Source organism: Rhinopithecus bieti, unplaced genomic scaffold (assembly GCF_001698545.2).
Source record: "Rhinopithecus bieti isolate Rb0 unplaced genomic scaffold, ASM169854v2 scaffold_45617, whole genome shotgun sequence".
Classification (NCBI taxonomy): domain Eukaryota; kingdom Metazoa; phylum Chordata; class Mammalia; order Primates; family Cercopithecidae; genus Rhinopithecus; species Rhinopithecus bieti.
The window spans coordinates 1,045,825-1,067,252 of record NW_016819136.1 but is presented as its reverse complement, the minus strand read 5'-3'; the positions used below and the strand labels follow the sequence as shown (position 1 = coordinate 1,067,252).

The 21,428-nt window shown below is 35.9% G+C and overlaps 1 protein-coding gene and 1 long non-coding RNA gene across 5 annotated transcripts in view; one reads left to right on the top strand and one right to left on the bottom strand.

Moving 5' to 3' along the window:
* LOC108519500 (uncharacterized) overlaps positions 1 to 5,878 on the bottom strand; it is a 29,515-nt gene extending 23,637 nt beyond the window's left edge. The window contains exon 1 of the long non-coding RNA XR_001882638.1: positions 5,796 to 5,878. This is a non-coding gene — a long non-coding RNA (uncharacterized LOC108519500). The remainder of the gene's footprint in view (positions 1 to 5,795) is intronic.
* The window catches only part of CFAP44 (cilia and flagella associated protein 44), a 151,455-nt gene that overhangs the window by 32,296 nt on the left and 97,731 nt on the right, over positions 1 to 21,428 (top strand). For 3 of the 4 annotated variants that reach the window (XM_017858549.1, XM_017858550.1, XM_017858551.1), the window contains exons 7-15: positions 624 to 840; positions 2,806 to 2,920; positions 5,836 to 6,000; positions 8,124 to 8,279; positions 8,575 to 8,622; positions 9,206 to 9,305; positions 9,848 to 9,942; positions 12,611 to 12,820; positions 13,477 to 13,587. In XM_017858549.1, the coding sequence (XP_017714038.1) occupies positions 624 to 840; positions 2,806 to 2,920; positions 5,836 to 6,000; positions 8,124 to 8,279; positions 8,575 to 8,622; positions 9,206 to 9,305; positions 9,848 to 9,942; positions 12,611 to 12,820; positions 13,477 to 13,587 (1,217 nt within the window). Of the gene's footprint in view, positions 1 to 623; positions 850 to 2,805; positions 2,921 to 5,835; positions 6,001 to 8,123; positions 8,280 to 8,574; positions 8,623 to 9,205; positions 9,306 to 9,847; positions 9,943 to 12,610; positions 12,821 to 13,476; positions 13,588 to 21,428 lie in introns of those variants that run through there. The other variant, XM_017858552.1, reaches the window with a different exon arrangement.

The window sequence follows — 21,428 nt, the reverse complement described above, 5'->3', positions numbered from 1 at the left end:
AAAAAAAAAAAAAAAAAAAAAAAAAAAAGCTGTCATGGTGCTGGTGGGAGTGTCCTTAACATACTAATGCATTAATTAGCATATAATGAGTAGTGAGGAAGACCAGAGGTCGCTTTCATCACCATCTTGAATCTGGTGGTTTTTGGCCACTGTATTTACCACATCCTGTTTTATCAGTGGGGTCTTTTGACCTATATCTTGTGCTCACCACCTATCTCATCCTGTGAGTTAGAATGCCCAACCTCCTGGGAATGCAGCCCAGTAGGTCTCAGCCTTATTTTACCCAGCTCCTATTCCAGTTGGAGCCACTCTGGACACTGCTATCTGACACTCTGACACTGCTATCTAATATGCTTTGTGTTTCTCCCCATGCCATAAAATGGAATATGTTTTCAAAGTGTTTTTCTCATGCAATATGTGATTAAGATTTCTTTACCCTCCCCCTTCATATCACATAATTCATTCTAAAGCTAAAGATGGTGAATGTTTTTGGAATTGTTCCTTTAGGGTATTCTTGGCATTCTTATGTCACCATGGGCTGACTCCCTCTCTTTTTTTACAACATGTTTTTGAAAATGAAATAAATGTGTCCTTATTTATTAGGCTTCCATTTATCCTTCCAGATGGGACTGAGAAGGGATATGCTTATGTGAACTTTAACTGCAGCGGTACCTTGCTGGCGTCTGTCGGTAGCAACCCTGACTACACACTGACTATCTGGAACTGGAAAGAGGAACAACCTATACTGAGGACAAAAGCTTTTTCTCAGGAAGTTTTTAAGGTTACTTTCAATCCTGATAATGAAGAGCAGCTTACTACATCAGGATCAGGCCACATCAAGTAGGTCAGGTAACCAATAGAGTTGCTAGTATGTATCACAGGAGTATTTTTCTAAGAGGATCTAAGAGCTGGAGACTTTTTTTTTTTTTTTTTTTTTTTTTTTTTTTTTTTCTGTTTTGGTTAACATTAGAATTATTTAAAAGTATGTTATTTTAAAAGCTAACTAGTAATGCCCCTTTTCTAATTAGATATGTGGGATTTTGTTTCTGCAAACAGCATAGATAAAATAAGAGCTTTTTTTTTTTGAGATGGAGTTTTGCTCTTGTTGCCCAGGCTAGAGTGCAATGGTGTGATCTCAGCTCACTGCAACATCCACCTCCTGGGTTCAAGTGATTCTCCTGCCTCAGCCTCCTGAGTAGCTGGGACTACAAGCACCCACCACCATGCCTGGCTAATTTTGTATTTTTAGTAGAGTTGGGTTTCTCCATGTTGGTCAGGCTGGTCTTGAACTCCCGACCTCAGGTGATCCACCCGCCTTGGCCTCCCAAAGTGCTGGGATGACAGGCGTGAGCCACTATGCCCAGTGTATTGAGCTTTCACATCCACTACTGAATTTCTTGTTTGTAGCAACTCAGTCTTCATCTGTAAAATAAGAATTATCACAGTATCATTCCTGACAAGGAACACTCAATATGAAACAGTGGCAGAGCCTACTCTTGATCTTATGTCTTGCTCCAAACTCCATGCTCTTTTCATTGTATCATACCCTTGTCTATTTCTAGGGTGCAATGATCTTGTCTTTCTCTATCTATGTTCCACTTTGTCTCATGCATTTGTATAACAATCTTCTACCACCCCAGAGCTGCCCATAACTTGATTATCAGAGTCTCTTTAAGAGAAAGACATTTTTATCCATCCTAAATTCCTCTTGTCTCAATTTAAATCTGGTCTTTTTATTATTCACTCATTAGAAATATAGACTAATTGAGCAGATTTTTAATTGCAATCTTTGGGGAATTTTCAAATAAACTTCTGCTAGCTATATGTTAAAATTTTCCAATTTCTTATATTTTCTGATTATTTAGTAAAATCTGTATTTTCTATGCCCCATATCTTTGGGGAAAAGGCAGACATTGAACAGTTAATTTCATGTGTGAAGTGCTATGAAGGAACCCAGAGTATACGGAAGCATGTCATCAGGGGACCTACCATTCCCTTGAAGAGGATGTTGGCTATCTAGGCTTTTGGCTTTGTATCATTGGCTTGTTGATACTCTCAATTATCTATTTTATATCTACTTGTATATTTCTTCTTTTTCTATGTGGTCTTCATCATCCTGTCCATTTGTTTAGACTATTAATAAGAAAATGTTAGTAATAACATTTATTGATTGCTTTGATATGCTAGGCACTGTTCTAAGAATTTTTCAACAATTTTATGAGGTAGGTGTTACTAATTTTCTCATTTTATACCTGAGAAAATGAAGGCACACGGTGATCTAGAAAAGTGCTCAAAGTCACACAGTTTGTAAATTAGAATTCTTTGGAAAACTTTTGTATCTTCTAAAACAATACTGTCTAAGAGAACTTTCTGACAGACTGGGAATGTTCTATGCTGTCTAATACAGTGGCTGCTAGCCACATGTAGTTACTGAGCACTTGAAATTGGCTAGTGTGACTGAAACACTAACATTTTGATTTTATTTAATGTTAATTACTTTAAATCTAAATTTAAATAGTCACACACAGCTGGAGGCTACTGCATTAGGTAGCACAGCCCTAAAATATAAGATGCCTGAAGGCAGGAAATTTTATATTTCACCTATTTTGATCATTGCTGAATTCATATTGTCTAGAACCTTGCCTGACAGGTAGTAGATACTTAATAAATCTTAATCAGATAAATAAATGAATGAATGAATGAAATAATATATGCAACTCTGAAATATGTAAATGTTTGGGTCATACTAAAATAAAAATCAATAAAATGTCTTTGAGGTACATTCAGTCTCTTTCTTGTTTGTAGGTTCTGGGAAATGGCTTTTACATTCACAGGTCTCAAGCTGCAGGGATCACTAGGTCGATTTGGCAAAACAACCACTACTGATATAGAAGGCTACATGGAACTCCCAGATGGGAAAGTGAGTACGGCCACTATTCTACAATATTAAAATTGTGTTTTCAAGTACATATATGAAAGCACACATATGTGAAAATATATTACATTCTAACAAACTCTGCCAATAACAGCTATTATCGTTGTAAATGTAATGAAAATTTAATTTTACTTCTTCAGTTATCAATTGTAATTAAAATATTTTCCTGAAATTGTCATAATCCATATGTAACCAACATTTTCTATTTTCTTTTTAATAAATATTATACACACATATAAAGTATGTGAGCATTTTCATATATTAACATAATGACATATTTGCTACTTTTTTTTTTTTTTTTGAGACAGAGTCTCACTGTGTTGCCTAAGCTGGAGTACAGTGGGGCAATCTCCGCTCACTGCAAGCTCTGCCTCCCGGATTCACGCCATTCTCCTGCCTCAGCCACCTGAGTAGCTGGGACTACAGGTGCCCGCCACCATGCCCGGCTAACTTTTTATATTTTTAGTAGAAACGGGGTTTCACCATGTTAGCGAGGATGGTCTCGATCTCCTGATCTCGTGATCCACCCGCCTCGGCCTCCCAAATATTTGTTACTTTTAATTATGTCACAGAGTTGCAGTATTTATATTACTTATTTTTCCCCATTTTGTCTTGCTATCATGATCCAAGAAGACTTATTGGGTCAAAGGTTATATACAGCCTTGTGGCATTTATTTTTTTGTCAGATTATTACTCAGAAAGAGCAACCACTTTATAGAGGCATCTGCAACACTGCAACTGTAATCTGTTAATTTATTCTTTAATATTGTTAGTTTCTTTCCTTTCTTCCTCTTATAAAATTTATAAGCATATTGCCTGAAATAATAGTTAATTAGGATTAGTTCTCTATCAGTATTTTACATAGCTTCGTATTAGAATGAATTATAGATTATTATTTGTGATCATCTCAGTTGTAAGTAAATGCCAGCATACAAATATTACTCTAACGAACCAAGTGGTCTAGTCATCTACCCGACTGAATATTCTCAATTCAAAAGTATGGTATATAGGAGGAAGTAAAAAGCCTTGGATGCTGGCTAAAATATATCTAAATCCATGAGATGATCTTAAATCATCCCAGCTTCAAATTCTCAATAGTGTAAGAATTAAGGTAAGATAAAGATCAATAGAATCCTTGTTAAAACTTGGCATGAGAGATATATTTTTAAAGGGTTGGTAGAATTTGTGTAGATATAGGGAAGAAATAAGCCATTTTAAATGATAGAGCAACTAAAGGAAATATTTAGCATTATAAATAAATATCAGATTTTTAGAGGGCAGATTGGAATAAACCATTTATGTTGGCAAAGAGTGGAGAATTTTGGTTGAGAAGTATGACTGGGTCCTAGTGTACAAGGAGTTTAATAGGTAGAGAACTACTCTACATGGGAAGACTAGACTTGCAAGTGGAAGAAGTAATAAACAAATTTGGCCATAAAATGCCAGGTTGATTAGAAGAAGGGAAATCTGGAATCAAGGAAATGAGCTAGAATGGAAGCTGTTGCTGTCATCTAAAGAGAGATGATCAAGGGCCTAGACTTCTCAGAACAAATGGAAAAGGCAAGCTAGATATGAGTCACATTTCAGAAAGGAATGCCTTATAGGTTTTTGTCATCATTGCTGGCTTTCATCACTGGACAGAAGAAAATAAGTCTAAACACTCTACCATAAAAGGCTGAGGCTTAAGAACAGAATCAGTAAAGTTGGTAGAGTTGTTAAAAAATAGGTAGACCCAAGAAATAAAAGACTGAATAAAATTATCAGTTTCTCTACATAAGGGGGAGATGGAAATGCAGACCTCTAGAGCATGCAGGCAAAATTAGAATAGAGTTTCCCAAAGTGAATTTTATGGAACATTAGTCTGTACAGAAGCTCCATAAAATAAGACATTTTAAGTCAAATTCCTTTGTATCTAAAATTCGTCTTGGTGATTCCCAGCAAATACTTCTCTATTAAAAGTTCCCAGGGGTCCTAGAGAAAATAAAGGTGTTTGACTTTGTTTATCCTAGCATCTGCCTTCTGGGGCTGTGTAGTCAGAATAGGAGGTTTTGAGCCACCTTGCTTGTATTAGAATGCTGACTGGGTAGTTTTGGGCAAGTTACTTAACTGTTTTGTGCTTCAATGTTCTCCTCTGTAAAATGGGGGTAATAATAGTCATGGCTACCATTGGCCCATATGGTTCCTTTGTGGGAGTCAGAAAAAGCTGTTTCTTCTATGAGAATGAGGTACCCAATATGCACAAGTGTACATGGTATCCCTGATAAATGTACCTAGTTCGTACGGTTTTTTGCATTAAATAACTTAACATATATAAAGTACTGAACCAGTGCTTGGCACAGAGTCAATACTCAATATTGCTTTATTTTGTGACCCTTGTTTAATATCTTAACAACTAATGTTTGGTGGCATGCACTTGAGAAAATGCCAGATTAAACAGATTAATTTGAGAAAAGTTTTAGATGATTAGCCTTGTTTGAAATTGGATACTATTATGCTATAACCTACTTAATTCAGTACTGGCCTTACAAGTTATCTAATATCTAAAATTTGACAGTATTACATTTAAAAAGTAGACTCTCATCTAATTCCACTCCTGTCTTTTGTCCTAAGAGATGTACCAAGAAGTCTATGGTATACATACAGGAACAATTACCAACAACATACAGCCTAATCACAAAGATGTAAAACTGATAATAATCCTGGAAGGAAATACATTAAAATGTTATTAGTAGTTGTGTCTGGGATAGTAGGTCTTCATTTCTGTATTTTTTTATTTTTCCATTTAAAAATTTTATAATCATTAAAAAAACCTTACAAATAATTTTCACTTACTATTTGAGGCATAAATACATACACTTACCTGTTTTGATGCACATTTCTTTTTTCCACATATCTGCCAGGTGCTCTCAGGGTCAGAATGGGGCAACATGCTGCTTTGGGAAGGTGGTCTGATCAAAGTGGAGCTCTGTCGAGGTACAAGCAAGTCATGTCACAATGGTCCCATTAACCAGATAATGCTGGATGAGGGTGAAGTTATCACGGTTGGGTCAGATGGATGTGTTAGGGTAAGTTTTCTTGATACTTGGACGGTAGCACCCACATTTAAGACTTGTAGATCACCCAAAGGGTTTTATTTCTCATAAAGGTTATTTTGTGAAGGAGATCAGTAGTCATTTACTCTCCAGCCCAACTCACTTTAAATAATGCTTCTCTTGTGGTAAATATTTGCATTCTTGTCAAAATTAATTTACTGCATTTTACCACTGAAACTTTGAGAGGGCCTCTTGTTATTTTGATTCTGTTGAAATAATAACTTTAGAAGATGAAAACTCATGTTAGCACAAGATGAACAGTAGACCCACATATCCTTCCAAAAGGCTCCATGTGAATGGGCCATTTTGTAGGAACAAAGGTGCTGAACATTTGTTAGTTATTTTTTACTGAGGTTACCAAATAGAAATACACCCAGAACTGGTGTATTTCTGATGGAGTTTGAACTGAACTGATGGAGTTTGCCTATGAATGCTACATTCTTCTTGCTCCATATGCTAGGGAACTCACTTGCTTTCTCTTGTGGACACTCTTTTGCCCAAGCCTGGGAGAAGCTGGAACATTGCTCCAGCATCTAAGTCCCTTGATTGCTGTTGTCACACTTCTCCCACCCATTCTGTGTAGCACTTTCTATTCATGAGTATCCCGCTGTGGCTGGTCAACCTGTAGCCTTGGGATTTGCCTCGTAGTCCTCTTGGTAGATATTTTCAATGGGGCCTTTCATAAGAAAGTGGTAGTGTTCTATTGACATTCTTTAAGAAGTGTTATCAAAAGTGAGACTGTATTTTTTTTAAGAGTCTGGTCACTCTGTTGCTACCGATTGAGCTTACTGTGTTTAATATTGTTTAACCCATATCTCCCACAGTAGGTCTTCTTACCACTGGCTTTTTGAGCCCCAGTGTATGTTTTTACATTTACAATATTAAATTTAATCTTGTTAGATTTCACACATTGCTCTGAGAATCTTTTGTGTCCTTTATTTTGTCATATGATATATTTGCTATCTTTCTAAGACATACGTTACCCGAAAATGTCCAAATAATAAGTAGGAGAAAACTTCAGGAGAAAAGAAGTTAAATATTTCATATAGGATCCCTTCATGGACACCAGTAATTCCTAAGCTTCCTTCTCTTTTCAGAGTCTGTCCTTGTCTTTTCAGTCCTTCACACAGTAAATCTCTACATCTTACCCTTTAGAGAAAACCTAGCCCAACTCCCAGGGGTTAGTCTGATCCTAGTCTGGTTCTTAACCCTAACCCGACCTTCAGATATTTCTCTCTTCCCCCAACCAGGCTAATTTATGGGACAGTCTCCCCAGAGTTCCTTTCTCAAAGACTCAGTTATTCAGTCTAGGATCACATGGCAGGGTATGTCGCCAGAACTGTCCAGAATGAACTTTGGCGCCTCACAGGGGAGGTCCTGCTGAGCCTCCTTGCCACCGTGAGGTAAAACTGTGCTCCCTCACTCTTCTTGTAGTATTCTGGACTCCTCTCCAAATGAGGAACAAGCTATACTTTACTGTCTCACTGTGAGATAGTAACATTTACTATCTCGCTTACTATGAAACATGTTTGGTGGTATGCACTTGGGGAAATGCCATATTTTCCCAATGAGATAGTAAAGTGTGAAATATTAATATTCAGGAAGAGAAACATTTTCTAATAGAGACTTTATCTACATCTATATTGTTTGCTTCTAATGAGATAGTGCTTGAGTCATTAAGCGAGAAGGTGTATTTCCCCCTTCAGGGGTCTACTGGTGCGTAGAAAACAGGGTTCATTATGATGTCTTGCTGAACAACTGAACCATATACTCCTATGGCCACTTTATGTAAAAAGAGATCTAATAGAAACCTTGAAATAAAATTTGTTTTGGACAAATTAAAATTCTTATGCAAGGCTGTACATTCTCACTAATCTTTATAAATGTAAAGGAAACTGTAATGACTTACCATACCTCAGTTCAGAGTAACATTCCAGGGTTCAGGTTTTGGTGTTCTTATCACACCTGTTCATTGTTACTTTTCATGAAAGAACAAGAAATGACTTTTGAAAAAAAAAGTCAGGGTTTTTCTGGCTTAGAAAATCATTGTTCAGAAACTACTGATCAATTAAAATATTTTCTTTACATTTTACAAGATATGGGATTTTGAGACAATAGACACTGCTGATATAATAGATGAGACTGGATTGTTGGAGATTGAGCCTATTAATGAACTTCAAGTAGACAAGAATGTGAATCTCTTCTCTATGATAAAAATGAGTGAAGCTGGAAATAACTTTTGGTTGGCTCAGGTGTGTTGCATTCTTCTCTTTTGGCTCTTTAACATTACAGGGACAAAAAATTAAAATAGTAGTATGATTGATTTGGCTACAAGTCCATTTGACTGTAAATGTTATGAGATTGCTTATTGTGTGGCTGCATTCTAAAATATAGAAGTTGTTTTTATAAATTTCAATTATACTTTAAAATATATGTGAGCTTTTAGTATTATTGCTTGTCCTTACTTTATTAAATCATAGGAAAAACATTGAAAAAATTTGATGAAAGTTTAAAATGATGAAACAAAATACTATTTAATTTTTTTAGGATGCCAATGGAGCCATATGGAAGCTTGACCTTAGTTTTTCAAATATTGTAAGTTGCCTATTATTCTTATTTTCCCCAAACTTTCATAGTAAAAACTTTTCTTATTTGTCTTTAAAGTATTCTTTATCTTTCTCCATATTTGATCATGGTTCTCATAAAAAACTTACCCAACATGTGCTACTCTTGAGAATTCTCTCTCATTATGATTTTACATAAAAAAGTATCTATCTCATAGCATCATTTACCAGAAAAGTGGCAGTGACAACACCTAACATTATATAGTGCTTTATAGTTTTTATGAATATATGGAATTTTCATTTATTTTATCTCGTGTGATCCTCATCACTACCCTATTTAGTAGCTGTTATCATCTCATTTTACAGATGAAGAAATGGAAACTGGCATTTGAAGTGACTTGCACAAAATCACACAGCCATTAAGGGCAAAGCCCAGGAGTCTATCTGGTTCTCCTAAATCTGAACTAGTGTTCTTTCTGACTTTTTAGGCTTTTTCTTATTTCTATGCAAGTAAAATCACACATGTGTTATATTTTCTTTTGCATTTTCAAAACTTGATCTTAATTCTATGTCACCTTGTCTTTGAAATCTAGTAAGTGTCTGTCTATTCTCAGACCCAGGACCCAGAATGCCTCTTTTCCTTCCATTCCGGAGCTGTTGAAGCCGTGGCTGTTTCTCCTCTCACTTATCTCATGGCCACAACTGCCTTGGACTGTAAGTAGGAACTCTTAATAAAAATATATCTGGCCTTGTTTTGTTTTATTTGCAGTACAATTTTTATATGTGTTTGACTTAAGAGCATTTGAGGATTTTCCCAAAAGGGGAGCCTCTTGAATGCAAGTGAGGTGAGTTGGAGAGACTAGAGGGCACAAAATGCAGCAGCCATGGTTATTGTGAGAGATTAAAATAAGGACACAATCTGTAAATTGTTCATGAAAATGCTGCTCATTTTGATATTGTCCACATTTGTCTTTTTTCTATTCTTTCCATCTCCTTTCTTCCTTCTTAACTTACGGCAAATCTATATGGACTATGCAAGGTGAAATTGACCCACCAGTCAATCATCTGTTTTATTCTTTATTATTCATGTTTATGAATTACCTGTTTGAGGTTGTACATGAAATTTTTTACAAAAGAAAGTTATTGACTGATTTAGTTAAGAAATTTCTTGTTATAGTATTCAATATGTAAAAAGTAAGCAAAGACTTAAAAAATTATGTATATAATTTTTTTCTTTTAAAACTGTCTTTCCGTAGGCTCTGTTCGAATCTATGATTTTGCTAGCAAAACTCTTTTGGCTCAGATGAAATTCAAACAAGGAGGTACTGCCCTTGTTTGGGTACCCCGAATGGTAAGTTTGTTGTTATAATGAATTACCAGACTCTGTTGGTAAATACGGTATATCAATGCTATTTCTTGGAAATATAGATATTTGCTGACTCAAAATTTTAAGGAATAATAAAAGTTTTAAGTTAGTTTATTTTAGTCAGAATATAATAGAAATCTTTACCATGATTGTTGTTATGGGTTTGGTCTTGTTTTTAGTGAAATTTCTGTTTTTATGCCACCTGTAGATTCGTAATAGTTTCATGTTGCAAAGCAGTTTCCCAACAGAACTTTGTGTCTCTAACCTTGATCCATCTGACTTTGATTTCATTCATCCTATTAATATTTACAGAGTGCCAACAATGTGCCAGGTCTTGTTTTAGATTCTGGAAATATAGAAGTGAATAAAAAGACAAAAAATGCTTGCCCCTCATGGACCTTATGCTTTAGTGGGAGGGAGGCAGAGACAGATAGTAGTCAAAATAAGTAAGTTAAGTACACTTTATGTTAGATAATTATAAGAACTATAGAAACAAATTAAGCTGGGATAGGGAGTTGTTCCATTTATCAATTGCTGTGTAATATACTATCTCAAAATGTAGTGGCATAAAATAATCATTTTATTTTGTTCATGTAGTCTTTGTGTTGAGATTTGGGTGACAGCAGGGATGGATTGTCTCTGCTTCAGGGTGTCTGGGAACTCAGCTGGGAAGACATGAATGGCTGGGCCTGGAATAGCCCAAAGGCTTCTTGATCACAAGGCTGTCACCTGGGTTGGACGACTTGAAGGCTAGGCTATGCTGGGACTGCCAATAGGAGTGTTTATACGCAATACCCTCTCCAGGTGGCTTAGACTTCATCAGAACATGGCAGCCTCAGGATAGTCACACACTTTTTACATGGTAGCTCAGGGCTCCAAGATCTAGTGTTCCAACAGTAAAGGTAGAAGCTGATGACCTTTTATGGCCCATTCCCCAGAAGTCAAAATATCACTTCTACCATACTTGATTGGGTGAAGCAGTCACACAGTCACAAGCCCCATACAGAATCAAGAGGAGGGGACTTAAACCCCATCTCTCCATGGGAGGCACATCAAAGATTTGCAGACATATTTTTAAAATGCCATGGAATTATTTGGGGAAATATTTAATCTTTATTATTTTGGGTTGAAATTAAAAAGAAAATATTCCAGGCTAAAAGTAAATGTGGATATAACTGGAATGAGGGGGAATTTCATGATGGGATCAAGACAAGCAGGAGAACTTAGTCCAGGGAACAGAGCCAGCTTCGTGATGAGGCTAGAGCAAGTAGAAATGACAGAGCGTTTGGATTGGCAGACCTAGCTCACTCACTATCCTAATGTAGTTACACTCTTAACGAAGTCTTAAAACTACAATCCAGGTAATTGAATTGTTTATTCAGATGGTTGTGTAATGTTCACAGCATGTTTCCTTTTTTAGGCTTTTATCCGAGTAATGATCATATGGATTTTAAGCTACAATTAAAATGTCCCTTCTCCATACCCCTTTACCTTTCTGGAAGGCTACACATCAGTCTTTATGACCCAGCTCAGGTCAGACATCATCTCTGCATAGCCCTCCATGAATCTACCTTCAAGTAGAGTTAGGGCCTCCTTCCTCTGTGATTTTTTTCCCCTTAGTGCTTGTGTGTATATATCTCTTACAGCATTTATCACAGCATACTAGGATTATGTGCTTTATTGTCTTTCCCACTAGACTTTTTTCATGGTGACAACCATGCCTTATTCTTTGCACCTCCTGTGCCTCTATAGTTACTGGTACATTTAGACACTTAGTAAATTTTTATTGGATAAACAACATTCAACTGGAGTTGAATGGTGTACAACTTTTTTATTCCCCAAATTCTCATAACTGATTGTCATTGAGCTCTACAGGATGCCCAGGCTCTTCCAAGACAGCAGATTTGGTACATTCAGACATTGGTAGATTTATATCTCCAGCTGAGACTTTATGAAGACTCTTCTTAATGTGACGTGGAACCCATTTTATCATCTACAGCTTGCCTGTCTTCCTCTCCAGCCTCCCGGGGAAACGTTGTTCTCTTACTCTAGTCATACTATAACTTTTTCTTGAATTCTGTTATTTCCTGCCACAGGACTTCTGCACAAGTTATATTCTCTCTTAGGAGTGCTTGTCCCACCTTCCTGTACCTAGCTAATTCCTGAGCATCCTTTTGCTATCAGCTCCACCATCTCTTTCTTAGGGAAGCCATAAGTTGAGGTCAGCCTTCTTTGTTATATGCTCTCAGAGAATGCATTTCTTTCTTTTAGCACTTATTTCAGTTCATAATTTCACACTCATTTATGTGATGATTAATGTGTCCACCTTTCACTAGACCAAAACTCTGTGAAACCAAGCACTGAGTCTGTTTATGTTCACCACTGAGTGGCTGATGATAGGTGCTTAGCATGTGGTAGGCAGACACTCTGCTGTTTGTTCATTCAATGTTTGAATTAACATTGTTTATCCTTCCTGTGGTCATTGATTATAAAGAGATATGCTAGAATGGATAGTGGTTACCAGAAAGTGGTATAAAGAATTGCCAATGGGCAGCCAATATTAAATTACCTAAGTCTAAATAAAATATCTGTTATATAGTCCAACTTTCTCAATTAACTCGTTTCAGGTCCCTTATCTTTAATTTTTTCCAAGGTAAACTTCACTGGAGCAGAAATTATTGTAGGATTTGAAGATGGAGTTGTTCGAATTCTTGAACTTTATGATCCAAAAGGGCTCACGGTTTTTGTGGGACGGAAGAAAATTTCGGATGCCGATATTCGCTTGAAACAGGTTTTCAAACCCCATACTGCTTGTGTCACTGCTTTAGCTTATGAACGTGATGGGGAAATTCTAGCTACAGGGGTAAGCAGTACATTTCCTTTCTTTTCTTGTTGAAATTTTATAGTTGACATTGCCTTATAAGTACTCCTACTTCATCATGTCTTATTTACTGAAATTCATTTTCTATCAATATATTCATATTTTGCTTTCTTTATAGTCATATTCTTTCAATGTAGTCTGTGAATGACCCTCTTTTTAATCAGAATAGAGCTGGAGCATGTGAATAACACTTAAAAATATTCTTGCAAGTTGAATTCTAATACTTATTTTAAATGAATAGGAAATTTCAACTGGGGACCGTGCTAGTTGTATTGTTTATAATCAGTATTTTGTTCAACATAGGTATGTTCTTATATAGAATTGTCATAAAGGAAGAGAATAACCGTGTAAATTCTTCATGCACTAATAGGCGAGCATATGCATGGTAGAATTTTTTTGTGTGCATTTCTGAAAGTATGGTGATCATATTTTCATAACCACATATTGAAACACATGGTTTGCCAAATGTTCTAATGGGGAAAATGGAGCAAGTTTTAGAAATAAGAATTCTCCTAGAATAATCTGGGATATATGACCATTGTAGATAGATATAGCGTATGCTATTAAATGCTTTTTTTGTGATCGATAGACTAGATTTCATAGTAATATATATTTGGTGGATGTGTCTTTTTCCTTAGAGTAAAGATCAAACTGTTTTCTTCTTTGAAGTGGAAATGGATTATAAGCCAATTGGTTATATTAATACTCCTGGACCTGTGTGTCAGTTAATGTGGTCTCCTATGTCTCATGTAAGTCATTATTATTTGTCTTCCTGCTTAAATCTCAATTACTACATAGTGAAACTATCTTGTAGATAGAGAATAGCAGGTGGAAGTTTTTAGCCCACTCCTGGTTCCTGCAGTGAGGGTCAGGGATGCAACAACAGAAAGTTCAGGTGGCTGCTGCTGGGGTTGGCCAGTAGAGCATCACTCAGGAGCCTTCCTCTCTCTCACTGCCTCCTTTCTCTTTCACGGTCTTATTGGTTGACCATGATCCTCTCTCAAAACCCAGCGTTTTTTCAGGCTTTCCTCCAACGGGACTTTTGGCCACAGGCATGATATGTCAAAATGCTTTCACCTTGATCAGTCAGTCTCTCTGAGAATCAGAAGCTGAATTCTAAGTTCTGAATGTACTTTTCCTCATCTTTATCTCTTTACTTCTCCTCTGCCCTCAATCCACATCTGTTTCCTCTTCTGTCCTTTTATTTCTTCTTTCTTAGCAATTGGTAATTCAGTATTGATTACTAATGTCTTTTAATGTCTCCACTTTTACTAAATGTGAGCATATGATAATTCAGTCATCTAAATATTGATTGACTGTCTAAACCAAGTGCTGTGCCAGGTGCCAGGATAATAATACTGACGAATTGCATAGAAGTGCCATCAGGATTCTTGGAGTAACATTGGTAATCCACTTTAAGCTTTTCTAAATAAAAGGACCAGAAAATACATTAGTATTATCTTAAAAATGCTTTTTGAAATTAGTCAACAAATACTCATTGTTTCTATCTTTTCTAGGCACTGTGGTGGATTAAATAAGCAGTACAAAACAGTCTCTTGAAGAGAAAAAAATGTACATGTAAAAAGTTAAATATACCTTATCATTGAACAATAAGGTTTCACAAAGGAATTGATGAATAAAATATCAATGGTATAGACCAAGCTTGTCCAACCCATAGCCTGTGGGCTGCATGCAGCCTAGGATGGCTTTGAATGAGGCACAACACAAATTCGTAAACTTTCTGAAAACTTTATGAGATATTTTGCAGTTTTGTTTTTAGCTCATCAGCTGTTGTTAGTGTTAGTTAGTGTATTTCATGTGTGGGCCAAGACAATTCTTCTTTTTCCAGTGTGGCCCAGGGAAGCGAAAAGATTGGACACCCCTGGTACAGACAATGTGTGTTGTGAATTTAGAGCAGGGAACTATCAAGAAAGGAAGAAGTTAAAATTAAGTTATTATTTTGTATTACTGTACCTTGATTTTGAGAAATTGGTAGGATATGACCAAATGAATAAGAGATGGGTACAGATGGTTCAGGTGAAGGGAGTGGTAGCTGCAAAGGAAACTCTGTGAGAAAGCATGAATGTTTATATCACAACGTAAAACATTATGTGTATCCTTTATTCACTTCCCTAGATACAAAGTTAAAAAGATCAACCAACATTTGCCAGGGGTTGGGGTGGTGAGTGGGAGGGGAGTAGGTGTGACATTAAAGAAGTAGCTTGAATGAGACCTTTGTGGTGATGGTATAGTTTTTGTCTTAATTGTCATGATACTTACACAAATCTACACATATGAGAAAATGATGTAGAGCTATACACACATTCTGTACTAATGTCAAAGTCCTGGATGGTTTTGTATAGTTGCATAAGATGTAATCAGTGGTAGAAACTGAGTGAAGGGTACATGATACCTCTGTGTACCATCTTTTCAACTTCCTGTAAATCTATACTTATTTTGAAATAAGTTAAAAAAATTAAAAGTAATTATTGGTTTATTTGTGTGGCTATAATGGAATACTTGAGGCTGGGCAATTTGGTTCATGGCTTTGCAGGCTATACAAGAAGCATGGTGCCAGCATCTTCTGGTGAGGGCCTCATGAGCTTGTAGTCATGTCAGAAGGTGAAAGGGATCTAGCTTGTGTAGAGATCATGTAGTGAGAGAGGAAGCAAGAGGGAGAGCGGGGAGACCAGGTGTGGTGGCGCACACCTGTAATCCCAGCACTTTGGGAGGCCAAGGCAAGTGGATCACTTGACTGCAGGAGTTGAGACAAGCCTGGGCAACATGGTGAAACCCTGTCTCTACAAAAAATACAAAAATTAGTCAGGTGTGGTGGTGCACGCCTCTAGTCCCAGCAACTCGGGAGGTTGAGGTGGGAGGATCGCTTGAGGCTGCAGTGTGCCAAGATCGCGCCACTGCGCTCCATCCAGCCTGGGTGTCAGAGTGAGACCGTATCACAAACAAACAAACAAAAGAGGGAGTGGGGAGGTGCCAGGCTCTTTTAAATAACCAGCTCTCCTGGGAATGAATAGAACAAGAACCCACCCCCTTCCCCACCCAGGGAAGGCATCAATCTATTCATGAGGCATCCACCCGCAAGACCCAAATACCTCCCATTAGGCCCCATGTCTAACATTAGAGATCAAATTTCAATGTGAGATTTGTAGGGGACAAACAACCTGTACCATACAAGACCAAAACACTCAGCATAATTTAAAAGTCATTTTGGGCAGTGCTACTTGCTAGCACTTGTATTTCTAAAATCATTTGCAAATTACTAAAGTAAAAAGTAAATTACTGTTTGTAACTGACCTGCTGCAGACTTTAATTGTCCAAATTGCAGTAGATCTTAGCCCTTACCAGCTGAAATATCAGATCTCATAGCTGAGCATAAAGCATTAAGCTTCTGCCTGATGGTTTTGGGTGGTTCCGGTAAGGGTGCGTCCCATGTACACACAGAGCCATTCTGTCTGCCATGGTTACTACCATGTTCACTTTGGCAGCAGTGTGGAGAAGACACAAGGGAGCCAGGTCAGGGGCAGGTGGATCTATTGGGCAGCTGTGATGTGACTAGAGCATGAAAGACTGTGCAGACAAGAGATATTTAGAAGAGAAAATTGACAGAACTTGGTGATCTTTTATTTTTGTGAAGATAATTTTGAGGTGTCTAAATGGAGTTCATTATAGTCTCTCTAAGACATGGTCTTCCTCCCGTATTATTCTTGGACTTCCATTTTCCCTGTCACTAAAGCCAGAATCTTGAGAGTTATTCTTGTCTTTATTACTATTATTTTTTATTTTTGTGGGTACATGATGTATGTGTGTGTGTGTGTGTGTGTGTGTGTGTGTGTATATATGTGTTGTATAACTACTATATACGCTATATATAATATATATACGTCTTATACTTATATATATATTTATGGGGTACATGAGATATTTTGACAAGGCATATAATGCATAATAATCATACCAGAGTAAATGGGATATCCATCACCTCAAGCATTTATCCTTTATGTTACAAACAATCCAATTATACTCTTTTAGTTATTTTAACATGTGCAATAAATTATTATTGACTACAGTCTCCCTGTTGTGCTATTAAATACTAGATCTTATTCATTTTATGTATTTTTTCTTGCTCATATACCATCCCCAATTTGCACCCCACCTCCCCACCACCCTTCTCATCTGCTGGTAACCGTCATTTTACTTTCCATCTCTATGAGTTCAGTTGTTTTCATTGTTAACTCACAAGTAAGTGAGACCATGTGATGTTTGTCTTTCTGTGCCTGGCTTCTTTCACTTCACATAATGACCTCCAGTTCCATCCAGGTTGCTGCAAATAATAGGATCTCATTCTTTTTTATGGCTGAAGAGTACACATTGTGTATATGTACCATATTTTCTTTATCCATTCATCTGTTGTGGGATAGTTAAGTTGCTTTCAAATCTTGGCTATTGTGAATAGTGCTGCAATAAACATGGAAGTACAGATGTACTGATTTCCTTCAATAAACTGATTTCCTTTCTTTTGGGTATATACCTAGCAGTGGGATTGCTGGATCATATGTTAGCTCCATTTTTAGTTTTTTTGAGGCGCCCCAAACTGTTCTCCATAGCGGTTATACTAATTTACATTCCTACCAACAGTGTACTTTATTTGCTCCACATTCTTCCCAGCATTTGGCATTGCCTGTCTTTTGGAAAAAAGCCATTTTAACAGGAATGAGATAATATCTCGTTGTAGTTTTTAATTTGCATTTCTCTGATGATTAGTGATGTTGAGCACCTTTTCATATACCTGTTTGCCATGCGCATGCCTTCTTTTGAGAAATGTCTCTTCAGATTTTTTGCCAATTTAAAAATTGAATTAGTAGATTTTTCCCCCATAGAGTTGTTTGGGCTCCTTATATATTCTGGTTATTAATTCCTTGTCAGATGGATAGTTTGCAAATATTTTCTCTCATTCTGTGGGGTGTCTCTTCACTTTATGGATGGCTTCCTTTGCTGTGCAGAAAGTTTTTAACTTGATGTGATTCCATTTGTCCATTTTCGCTTTGGTTGCTTGTGCTTGTGGGGTGTTATTCAAGAAATCTTTGCCCAGTCCAATGTCCTGGAGAGTTTCCCCAATGTTTTCTTTTGTTTCATAGTTTTGAGGTCTTAAGTTTAAGTCTTTAATTCATTTTGATTTGATTTTTGTATATGACAAGAGATAGGGGTCATTTTATTCTTCTGCATATGGATATCCAGTTTTTCCAGAACAGTTTATTAAAGAGATTGTTCTTTGTGCAATCTATGTTCTTGGCATCTTTGTCAAAAATGAGTTCACTGTAGATGTATGGATTTGTTTCTGCATTCTGTATTCTGTTCTACTGGTCTATGTTTCTGTTTTTATGTCAGTACCATGCTGTTTTGGTTACTGTATCTCTGTAGTATAACTTGAAGTCAGGTAATGTGATTTCTCCAGCTTTCTTCTTTTTGCTCAGAATAGCTTTGTCTATTCTGAGTCTTTTGTGATTCTGTATAAATTTTAGGATTTTTTTCTATGTTTGTGAAGAATGTGATTGCTATTTTGATAGGGATTGCATTTAATTTGTAGATCGCTTTAGATAATATGGACATTTTAACAATATTGATACTTCCAATCTTTGAATATGGAATATCTTTCTTTTTTGTGTCCTCTTTAATTTCTTTCATCCAATTTTATAGTTGTCATTGTAGAGATCTTTCATTTCTTTGGTTAAGTTAATCTCTATGTATTTTATTTTATTTGTAGCTATTGTAAGTGAGATTACTTTTTTAAATTTCTTTTTCAGATTGTTTGCTGTTGGTGTATAGAAATGCGATTGGTTTTTGTGTGTTGATTTTGTATCCTGCAACTCTACTGAATTTGTTTACCAGTTCTAACAGTTTTTTGGTGGCATCTTTAGATTTTACCAAATATAAGATCATATATTCTGCAAACAAGGATAATTTGACATCTTTCTTTCTAGTTTGGATGCCCTTTATTTCTTTCTTATCTGATCGCTCTGTCTAGAACTTCCAGTACTATGTTGAATAACAGCAGTAACAGTGGGCATCCTTGATGGGTTTCAGATCTTAGAGGAAAGGCTTTCTGTATTCATTTAGTATGATACTAGCTATAGGTCTGTTATATATGGATTTTATTGTGTTGAGGTATGTTCCTTCTCTACTCAGTCTTTTGAAAATTTTTATCATGGTGGGATGTTAAATTTTATTAAGTGCATTTTCAACATCAATTGAAATGATCATATGATTTTTGTCGTTCATGCTGTTGATATGATGTACCACACTGATTGATTTGCATATGTTGAACCATCCTATCATCCCTGGGATAAATCCCACTTGGCCATGATGAATGATCTTTTTAATGTGTTGTTGAATTCAGTTTGTTAGTGTTTTGTTGAGGTTTTGCATCAATATTCATCAGTGATAGTGGCCTGTAGTTTTCTTTTTGTGATGTGCCTTTGTCTGGCTTTGGTATTAGGGTAGTACTGGCCTGGTTGAATGAGTTTGGAAGTATTCCCTCCTCCTCATTTTTCATAATAGTTTGAGCAGGATTGATATTCTTAAATGTTTGATAGAATTTAACAGTGAAGCCATTTAGGTCCCAGGCTTTTCTTTGCTGGGAGACTTTTTAAAATTATGGCTTTGATCTCATTACTCAATATTGGTCTGTTCACATTTTGAATTTCTTCATGGTTCAGTCTTGGTAGGTTGTATCTTCTAGGAATTTTACTATTTCTTCAAGATTTTAAAATTTATTGGTATACAGTTGCTCATAGTAGCCTATAATGATCCTTTGAATTTCTGTGGTATCAGTTGTAATGTTTCCTTTTTTCATCTTTGATTTAATATATTTTAGTCTTCTCTCTCTTTTTTTGTTAGTCTGGCTGAAAGTTTGTCAATTTATCTTTTGAAAAAACAACTTTGTAATTTATTGATCTTTTGTATTTTCTTTCAATTTCATTTAATTTTGTTCTGATCTTTTTTATTTATTTTCTTCTACTAATTTTGGTTTGGGTTTGCACTTACTTTTTTCATTCTTTAAGGTACGTCATTAGTTATTTGAAGTTTTTCTATCTTTTTTGATGTAGTTGCTTATAGCTATAAACTTTTCTCTTAGTACTGCTTTCACCATATTCCACAGGTTTTGGTATGTTGTGTTTCCACTGCCATTTGTTTCAAGACATTTTAAAATTTTCTTCTTGATTTCTTCATTGACCCACTGGTCATTCAGGAACATATTGTTCAATTCCTGTGAGTTCATGTAGTTTCCAAAATTCCTTTTTATTGATTTCTAATTTCATTCCATTTTGGTCTGAGAAGATACCTGATATAATTTCATGTTTTAAAATGTTTTAAGACTTGTTTTGTGGACTAACATATGGTCTGTTCTTCAGAATTATCCATATGCTGAGGAGAATAATGTGTATTCTGCAGCCATTGGATAAAATGTTCTGTAAATATCTATGAGGTCCATTTGGTCCATAGTACAGATTAAGTCCAATGTTTCTTTGTTCATTTTCTGCCTGGATGATCTGTCCAGTGTTGACAGTTGGGTGTTAAGAGTCTCCACTTATTGTTGTATTGGGGTTGATCTCTTTCTTTAGCTTTAATAATATTTGATTTATATATTTGGGTTCTCCAGCATTGAGTGCATATATATTTACAATTGTTATATCCTTTTACTGAATAATGATCACTATATAATGACCTTCTTTGTCTTAAAAATCTATTTTTTTCTGATGTAAATGTAATTGTTTCTACTCTATTTTGATTTCCATTTGCATAGAATATCTTTCTGTTCCTTTACTTTCAGTCTATATGTGTCTTTATAGATGAGGTGTGTTTCTTGTAGGCAACAGATCATTGAGGCTTGTTTTTTAAATCCATTCAGCCATCTCATTTCTTTTGTTTGGAGAGTTTAGTCCATTTACATTCATTGTTATTGTTGATAAGTAAGGACTTACTTCTACCATTTTGTTATTTGCTTTCTGGTTGTTTTGTGGTCTTCTCTTTCTTCTTTCCTTCCTTCTTATCTACCTTTTAGTGAGGGTGATTTTCTCTGGTGGTATGTTTTAAATTTCTTCTGTATCCATTGTATATTTTTTTCATTGAGGTTACCATCAGGGTTGCAAATCATATCTTATAACAATCTAAAGACATAGAGAAGTTGAATGAATAAAAAAATAAGGCCCAGTTTGGTTGAAAGTGAAGTGATGGAAAAAGACATTCCATGCAAATGGTAACCAAACATAAGCAGGGATTGCTGTATTTATATCAGACAAAATAGACTTGACATAAAAACTGTCATGAGATACAAAGAATAACATCTTATAATAATAAAATATCAGTCCACCAGAAAGATATAACAATTATAAATATAAATATAAATATAAATATATATACACACACACACACACACACATATACACACACATCCCACCTCAGAGCACCTAAATATATAAAGCAAACATTGAGAAAGATAAAGGGAGAAATAGAAAGTAATACAATAATAGTAGACTTCAATACCCCACTTGTGATAATGGATAAAACATATAGA